General features: G+C 37.5%; 1 protein-coding gene across 1 annotated transcript in view; it reads right to left on the bottom strand.

Moving 5' to 3' along the window:
• Window positions 1–9,500, bottom strand: part of LOC103801199 (WD repeat-containing protein 70-like) — a 36,588-nt gene that overhangs the window by 4,850 nt on the left and 22,238 nt on the right. The window contains exons 4-7 of the mRNA XM_009073604.1: window positions 8,761–8,861; window positions 7,246–7,325; window positions 4,466–4,582; window positions 3,973–4,135 (exon numbers count right to left, since the gene is read on the bottom strand). Coding sequence (XP_009071852.1) covers window positions 3,973–4,135; window positions 4,466–4,582; window positions 7,246–7,325; window positions 8,761–8,861 — 461 coding nt within the window. The remainder of the gene's footprint in view (window positions 1–3,972; window positions 4,136–4,465; window positions 4,583–7,245; window positions 7,326–8,760; window positions 8,862–9,500) is intronic.

Genomic DNA, 9,500 nt, shown 5'->3' with positions numbered 1-9,500 from the left:
TCCTTCAGAGGGACATCTGAAGTCATTATATTATATCTGTACAGCTGTGTTAAAACAAACAGCTCACAAAGAATGTAATTTTCAAACATTTACAACTGATGCCTCAAGTTCCTTTCCTGTAGTTCTTTACTTGAAATCTTCAATCTGTCCTTTCTTTCCTTTCACTCCCCTGGAACGGCTCTTGCCAAGGTCTCTAACAAGCCTTTTCCTGAGAAATCTCAAGATCTTTTCTTTATCCTCATCCATTATGACTTTTCTGCTGTGTTGATCATATCTTATTTATTTTATTCACATTGGGCTTCTGTGACATGTCATCTCCTGATTCAGCATGTACTTCTTATCAACCCCAGTATCCTTTTCAGCAGCATCTGTTTTTTCACGCATCCTTTTGCCTCTTACGTACTTCCCTATCCTTTCTGGCTCAAACGTTAGGAGACACAGAAAGGTCAGGCTAATGGTAACAACCTTGTAAAAAATCTTCAATGCCAATGACTGTTTGGCTTCAAGAATAAATTAGACACTTTAACTCACAAAAAAGAAAAGGATATATTTTTACATAGGATGCAACAACTAACAGCAGAAGCCATGCATTTCTTATAAGATTTATTGAAGTGAAAAGCACAGTACCATAGAATACCTTGGGCTGGAAGAGACTCTAAAGATCACCTAGTTTCAACCCCCCTGCCATGGGCAGGGCCAGCTTCCACTAGACAAGATTGCTCAGGGCCTTATCCAACCTTATTCTTGAACATTTCCAGGGATGGAACATACTCTTCTGGGCAACTTTTTCCAGTGCTTCACTACCCTATGAGTAAAGACTTTCTTCCTAGCATCGAATCTAAATTTCCCCTCTCTCAGTTTAAAACCATTCCCTCTTGTCCTATTGCTATCTGCCCATGTAAAAACTCATTCTCCCTCATAATTAGAAAAGCATTAAATCAGTTATCTGATTCAGAGTGACCTTATCAGTGTGGATCAGGACCAGATGAACTCTAACCCAGTCATCACATTCCAAATTATGAAAACTCTGATCAACCAAAAAAAGAGTATTTCTTAATCTTCTCAGTCTAAAATTATTTAATAACCATCCCTGGAGAAAATTAAGTAGCTATAGTTTTGTTAGATATTTTCTGAAGAAGAAGAATGAAAAACTTTATGTGAATAACCATCCATTAGAAACATAAGATGAAAAGCCTTGTCAAACAAGAGATATATATATCAAGTGGATAGTTTTATACCACGTTTAATTGAAAATTTACTACTAGAAATGTGGAAAAACTGGTAGTGAAAGAATAAAGTAATAAAAGAATAAACACTATTTAAAAAAATGAAACATACTGGATATACATAGAATCATAGAATTTACTTGGAATGGACCTCACAGATCACCTAGTCCCAACCCCCTGCCCTGGGCAGGGACACCTCCCCACTAGACCAGGATGCTCAAGGTCTTATCCAGCCTGGCCTTGAACACCACCAGGGCTGGGGCAGCCACCACTTTTCCTGGGCAACCTGTGCCAGTGTCTCACCACGCTGGATCATAAAACCTCAGGTCCCTCAGGGCAGGAAAGGCAAAACTTCCACTGGGACTTGGCTTGGCTCCACCAGTACATTACCGTAGAATCATCTACGTTAGAGGAGACCTCTAAGATCATCAAGTCCAACCATTAACCTGTCACTGCTGTAACCCCCAAACCTTATCTTCCAGCACCAGATCCAGACACTTCTTAAACACCTCCAAGGAGGTTTTTTAGGTTACACTTTTAGGTCTTAAGACGGTATGTAATTTTAAGTATGTATCAGAATATCACCTTTCCTAACTCTGTATTATATCTTATACTATAGCTAAAGCAGCTATCCAGTATGCAACTAATAACTACTTGCAAGTTGCATATTTTAATAACTATAAATCCATAAATACATCTGCAAGGTGAGGTGCACACAGGTTAAACACACATGCTGTGCAAAGTCAGATACAGGACATAATTAACACAGCTTTCTGAGGCTGCCAACACAGACCACTTCCGAAAATTAAGAACATAAGAATAATAAAGTTTCTGCATTTCGGTGTCTCAGCCAATAATAACAATAATAACAATTTCTAAAATGCTTTTTGCATAGAGTACATCTTAAAGTCAACCTTTTAAAGCAAGGATAATGGCAGCTTCACTAGCATGAGATTTATCAGCTGACAAAACCATCAAGGCAGCATGCTGCTGGCTGCAGTCCAATTCCCCCACATACATATCACCGTCTGGTGTGTAAGTTAATAGCAGTCTGGACTTGCATCCTGCCCACTTCTCAGCCAGCTCTCTTCTTCCCCTGCAGCCACATCTTTAACAAGGAACTGTAATGAGATCTGGACACCTGACACAGTAAGCCTCCTGTAACACAGCTTTGCTTTGAAACTTTCATGTCTACTACATCGCAGGTGTCAGGGATGAAACTTAATACACAAACAATGAAGTCACTAAGCCAAAAATACACTGAGGTATCCATCTACCTGATGGAATGTGTGATTGCATTCACTTTTGAGAATGGATACCTCAAATAAAACCAGATGCCTAAACATTCAATGTATGCTTCACCTCTAGCAAACACAAACTCTCAAACAATTAAAAACAGTATTTAGCATATTCATTACAATTGTTACAGAACAGGCTTTCAAATATCCCTTCTTTGGTACCAAGAGAGATACTGTATATTGCATTGATTTGATGTACAACAACAAATGCCATACTTATTAATTACCCAGTCAAAGCCAGACTGGGTCACTGATGTTCTCAAGCTGCTTTGGAACAGCTATTTAGTCATTCTTGTGAACATGTGGGTCAAGTCACAAAACAAGTGTCACCACTAGAAACAAGCTATGATTATTAATATATTTTGAGGATGGAAAGAGGTGGTGATTGTTTCACTACAGAGCTAAACACTAATAAAGAAAGTAGTCAGTAAAGTAATAACAAATGTACAGCCTTGGAGATAAAACACTGGGCTGCAAAAAAGAAAAAAGAATTTGTTATTGGCAGACTGTTCTGTGAAGACTATTTCATGTCTTCAAAATGTTTTCCTTATGCATTTTGAAAATACTACTTGACAGACTATTTTGTGTTAATAAAAAACATAAATGACAATTTTTAAAGTGGCAGTTTCTGTTCATTATTATGGAATGCATTTATTTGGTACTTATTTTAATACTATTCTGAATGTATTAATTGCTCGAACTGTATTTATTTGTAGAAAAAAAACATGGTAGGAAGCATTCCAGAAGCATATTGCACAATTTTCTTTGTAACATACACACAAATGCCACACTCACACATACAACTTAAATTGAATAAATTACCATCTGTGGGATTACCAAGGTTTTACTACAAGAATCTTAATGAGGCTGTTTAATTTTGAATTAATGTTGAATTTTTGGTAGGATATTTTATCAATGTAATTTTTAATATTGCTGTACCTTTAAAACCAAGTTAATTCAAGCAGTTACTCAGGTCCTCATGTAGGAAAAAGTCAGATAAAAACTTGTGACAGTTGAGAAATCACCTAGAATATGCTGTCATAACACTAAGTAAATATTTTGAAGGTTTAACCTAAGAATCAGTCAGGACTAGAGGGCATATTGGAAAATCTATCATCCCATTATGTCAATGGGACAGTATCTTATGAAAAGGTATATTGCAATTTTAGACATTAATTTGGAGAAGTCTCTAAACACTAATCAACTTAGCCTTAAAATAGCTTTCTAACACTGACAGGTACATTTTAAAAATGGAAATGTGAAATTTCAATAACTTAACCTCCTGGAAACTCCTCCCTTCATAAAAGAGTACGATATATTCTTGGTTTACATATTTGTGGCAGCAATCCAAAAAAGGCAAAGTATACCATTAAAAATGTCTCATCTATTTTTACCGAACTCCCACTAGCCTCCAGAAATATTACTTGTATTTTTAAGTGTTTCCTTACTTAGCATACGCTGGAGCAACCCAGTATGGATTCTCCTCTGCTTCCTTTGCATGACGTAAAATAGCCTCTCGAGGGTTGCTATCATCTGTCTTATCCAGTGCAATATTCTTGACTATATATGATGACAGGGTAACTCCGTGAGTTCCAACACGCCCACCACGACCTGTAGCGAAAAGAGAAAAATACTTGAGAAATGTGCAAAGCCTGTAACAGTGATACGATACAAAGAAGTTATTTAATACTACAGGAAGAGTCTGATTTAGATCTGCATTCACATTAAGTGTTTTACTGATTCTATAACTTAAAGTAAGTAATTTTGATTACTAATTTTTTTGCAGGCAAGCACTCCAATCAAAGACAGTGTTGGACACTTCCCATACATCTATGGAGTCACCACCCAAAAGAGTTTGAGTGCAAATCCAAATGAATGCAGGACCAAAGCATGATGGTCCCTTTGGCATATGACAGCCTGAAATGATTATGCTTAGATTACCTGCCCCTGCGACTGGAGGTTCAGGTTTGTGAGACTTCATGGGGTCCAGCCTATCCTTCTCCAGCTGTTTCCTGGTGCTTCGCTGTCGTGGTTCACGGAACATTGGAAGAGCATGGGCTGAAGGGTAACAGTTTGGAGAAATAGAAATGTTAGAAATTCCATTTTCTTTTTAAGGTTTTAAATACAGAGACTTGGATTATTTCTTGCAATGGAAAAGGTGGCAGGAGCAGCCTCCCAGTTCATCTGTATCCAAGCAGTGGTTTACTGAGGCATACTATAGAGGGTTTCTTTCTGCTGAATTTTTCAAAGATGAATGCAGGGCTCCTTCAGGCAGAAGCCTCTCATCTGAAATACTGTTTGCACAATTTATGTACATTTAATTCATTCCTATGTCATTCTGTTCTCAACATTAATATTGTGGCCAACTGGTTGCTCTTTTCTGAACTTTCCATGTTTCTACACCTTTCTTACACTTTCTGAACATGAAGAAACCTTTGATACACCCTTGGATCTGAAAGAGAGGGGGTTGAAACCCCTCAATGATCCCAAATGTAATAGTTCTGAATATGAAGTCAGAGTCACGCTCTTAGATTATAAGATTAATCACTAATGAAAGAATACTTGTAACTGAGACAATCTGGCTAAATGGTCAAGATTTAGAACTTCTATTTCCTCACAAACGTGCTACAGCAGCTTCGATCCTGGAGATGGTTTTGGTCCACTCAGACAAGAGACACCACATCAAGGGACATAGTTTCCTTGGTGTAAGGTTTAGCTCTCACATTCAGGTGTGCTCATTGCTGCTATTTCCCAAAATGTGAGAAACTGCTTAGGGGTCAACTGATCCAACAAACAAAAAAATAACCAAACGAATCTGAAGTTTAGGAGTATTGTCTCTATACTGACTAAAAAACCCAGCAGGGAGCATTCAGGCACCTATCAGTTTGAGTTTTCTCATACTCATATTTCTGTGAGCCTGCCCAATTTCTTAGGCTGAAGTCACAATAAGGTGACACAGCAGCAGATCTCTGGAATAAATGTTTAGGTTCTGTCCTGCAGATTTCATGAAGTATGAAATGACTGGGACAATTTTCTGGCAAGCACTAAGCTTGATCGGTTTCTGTAGAGCACCTGAGATGACTAATGCACAGATCCAAGCTTTTGCCACTTGTGGAGTCAGGGTTGCCTAAGGGAAACCCAGGCTGAGTTTTCCTGTGTTTCAAAAGTGACATTTAATCCCTCAAAACAACATTCCTGCATTTTAAGTAGCCATTACAGGCAATTCTGATATTAAAGAGAAACCAGAAATCTAAAGGAAGAAAAAAAAAGAAAAAAAGGAGAAAAAAGTGAAGAAAAAAGGTGTAAGTTCACTTTGCAAAAGAACTTCTGAGATCTTCAGTTCTTCCCAGTTTTATCTCTAAACTTAAGAGACAGACATCTAACTTCTGAAAATTTTCCAAAATACACAACATACTCACAAATTTGCTATGCAAACCCTTACAAGATTTTTCTGCATTGCTTTATATGAAAGCATTGTAATTTAGTTTCAAAATGATGTGGAAGGAATAGTTAAACAGCTAGAATTCAGTGATAAAATCCCAAAAGTTTACATAATTGGGTCCTGTATCTTTCAATGACATTTAAAAATGCCATTGAAAACAAAACTTCCATTGTCTTTTAAGCAGAAATATGTTTTTTTAAATCACAAAAGTTTACAGAATAAACACTAATGACAATGCACACAAGATATGACAGTCAAGGATGTTGTAAGGATGGATTAAGAAGAGCATCCAATGAAGATAAGTATCTCTGATCTTTGGGAACTGCTACTTAATTGACCCCAAAAACTGGAGCTGGACATCTGCAGCAGTGAGGTAAGTTGGAGGCAGGTGTAGCTGAAAAGTACATGAGATGGGAACACAAAATCAAACTGATATGGGTCTAGTTATCAAGACTGCCCAAATTTCTCATTTTAAACTTTCTTCTTGTTTATTAGGCTGCCGAACAACTTATTTGTTCTACAGAAATGGTTTTAGTATTTGTAAGACCAAGACTACTAGAAATCACTGCTACATACAAACACCATGGAACTGTAAGAGGATGAAGAGAAGCAAGACAGACCAATTGCGTGCCTGTTCTGATTCCACATGAAGAAACACTACATAGGGCAATGCTAATGAAGAAAGTCAAAACCTCTCATGTCAACCCCCTCATCCCACTGTAAAATTTGTCCTTCAGAAAAGGCAGATAACTATATGTTTTACAGTAACAAAGGTCACTGTTTCTTATATGTCAGTGAGCCTTAACATGAACATAAGGTCTTAGAAATAGTTCAGCTATTTAAAATACTATATAACTCTGGGCAAGTTCTACATTTTGAAAAATTTGTTCAAGATCTATCTCTCAAGTCGCTGGTACTGCTAATGTTTCCAAGTAGCAAAATTCTTCCTAAACCCATCTATGCTCCTCAATTTCGTTATGGAAAACTGAAGATTTAAGAAAGCATCAAGATTTTGGAGGCCTTCAGGTGCACCACAATCTAGAAGCCAGCCATTATTAACAACTTTACAGAGTATACAAAATATACATACCTTTCTGTTGTGCAAGGCTACAAAAAAATTGTAGGAAGCACAGTCTCTCATACCTTAATCATGCTTAATGCTTAATGAAAGACTGAAACTTTTTAGAAGGGAAAATACAAAGCTAAATGATCTGCAAATAACTTGAAGCCTAAGAAAGAGCTAAGGATGCTGCTATAAAGATGTGTTTAAATTCCTTACGTGTTATAATGTAATCCTGTGTAAGAGTCTCTGCTTGTCTCTCCTTTCGTTTTGTTTTGACCACGCATAATTTTGCTCCCCTAGGAGGAAACATAGAGCAGTTCAGTTGGTCTGTTTATATCAAACAGAAACCAGTTTTTATTCAAGACAGTCTCAACAAAATTTTACAGCACTTTAAATATTCATGAATGTGTGTATCTTTGCCTGTTCACGCACATGTGAAGGAGGATAGAGATTAGAGTGTTTCTGTTACAGAGCAGTTTATATGACATGCAGAAATAAGGGTGAAAGATTCATTTCACACTTCATTTGTCCACAGTACTTGTAATGTGCACATTGAAAGAGCTCCTCTCCAAACATGGGCATTGATTTGCTCCTAATATTCATCCTAAGAAGCAGAGATGGAAGTTATCTAACCAGAGGTAACACTGCAAGAGGAAAGACTGCATAAGCCTGGTTGCAGTAAGATTGATTTAAACCAGTGGTATTTTCCTTATCATGGTAAATACCAGGAATCAAACTGGGTGCAAAACTGTGCTAGGTCTCTGTGATCTGTGTCTAGGAGACTCAGGCTGCTCTCTGGAGAAGGGTCCAAACAACGATGGCCAACAATCTTGTCTATAAACTAACAAAACCAGAAAAATAAAACTTATTCCTGATAATCTTGTAAACTAGAATTTATATTCACATCCAAGCATCCTGGTCATAGTAAGTATCCATAAACCATGAACTCTAGCACAGTTTGGTTTTGGATGTGAGCAAAACAAAGACGAGCACATGTAGCGAAAGAACATCTTATTTATACCACTCAGTACCAATAAAGTGCAGATTTCCTCCCTGCTGACAGCAAGGAACCATGCCCCAGTCTTCAGCCAACCCGGATGGTAAAAGCAAATTAATTGCAAAAGAAGTATTTATAGACTACTTAGGCCCTCTTTTTTCCAGGCCGACAGGTCACCTTCTGATAAATCACCACAACCTTTCCTTTAGATATAAAGGCAAAATCTGCATGTGCTGAGTGGGGGTGGGGGAGAAGACTAGAAGAAAGATGGGAATGTGCTTCCTTGTTTTGCACCCTCTCAAACTGGGTCTTCCAGTATTACTTAAGACACTGAAGTGTAATGCTTTTAAATGAGATTTCTACTTCGCAGAAAAAAAACACACATAAAAAAGAGGCTAAACACAATAAATATCCATTCAGTAACACCGCATCAGCAACTTCCGAGAGAGTGGATGAAAGGGTAGTTATATGCTCACTGCAGATTTCATGCAATTAAAAAATGAAAGCTAGAACAGCCAGCATACTGCACCATGACAAGCCCAGAGAAAAATGTGCTGGCTTTCAGAAGCCAGCAGTTTGTTGGATTTTTCTCTTTCTACTATTGCCAAATAAATAAAACTCTGCAAAACGAACAGTACTAAACCAGTTTTTCTTAGTATGATCATCAAATCACAGAATCAGGCTAAATTTGAGGAAAACCATAATGTTCTTAATCATAAATCATGATTACATACCTCTGGCTTTTAACAGGATCATAGTACACTTTGGCCAAACCATTTCCAGTACCAACCATGATCTGGTTCAGCTTGGGATGCCAAAGGCAACGCACAACACTCTGAAACAAAGCAACATATTGACAGTTCATTGGTCATTCATCTAGATCTTAGAATTAATATTCACATTGTCAAAGAGTGAATCAAAGTCACAGGAACAAGCTTCAAGCCGTGAATGAATAAGTGAATATGTGAATGAAGTTCCTCTCTAGAGCAGAATACAATATAAAAATGGTGACAACTCATGGATGTAGGCAGAGAAGGAAGTAAAAATTGGTGACAGTGTGATAACCAATGGTTTCCACAAGCTAACTACTCCAGGGTTTCTATGGGCATAATGGAAATAGAAAGTTAAAGATGGATTTGAAGAACAATGAAGTGCTTCAGATATGATATAGAGATGCAGGCCTTCATGACTTCTGCACTTCTATTTTTAATTCTTAATTCTCCCACTTTGTTTGTTACTGTATCTGGTTTTCCCTTCTCATACACTGCTGACCTTTCACTTGCTGACTGCAGAAGTGGAAGACATGCTGATTTTCACTCTTGCTTCTTTCTTCCTCACAACACTAAGAACTTGGTATTTGAAGCCAATGTCTCACAGCATTGTCACTATTCTGGTCAGCAGCAAAACTCATTTTTAGACATTAAGAGTACTGTTCTTTTACACACACAGCGTGGTTCTCCATGTGACTTTGAAT

Source organism: Acanthisitta chloris, unplaced genomic scaffold (genome assembly GCF_000695815.1).
Source record: "Acanthisitta chloris isolate BGI_N310 unplaced genomic scaffold, ASM69581v1 scaffold24784, whole genome shotgun sequence".
Classification (NCBI taxonomy): domain Eukaryota; kingdom Metazoa; phylum Chordata; class Aves; order Passeriformes; family Acanthisittidae; genus Acanthisitta; species Acanthisitta chloris.
The sequence above is the reverse complement of the archived record's forward strand: the minus strand, read 5'-3'. Positions and strand labels throughout refer to the sequence as shown.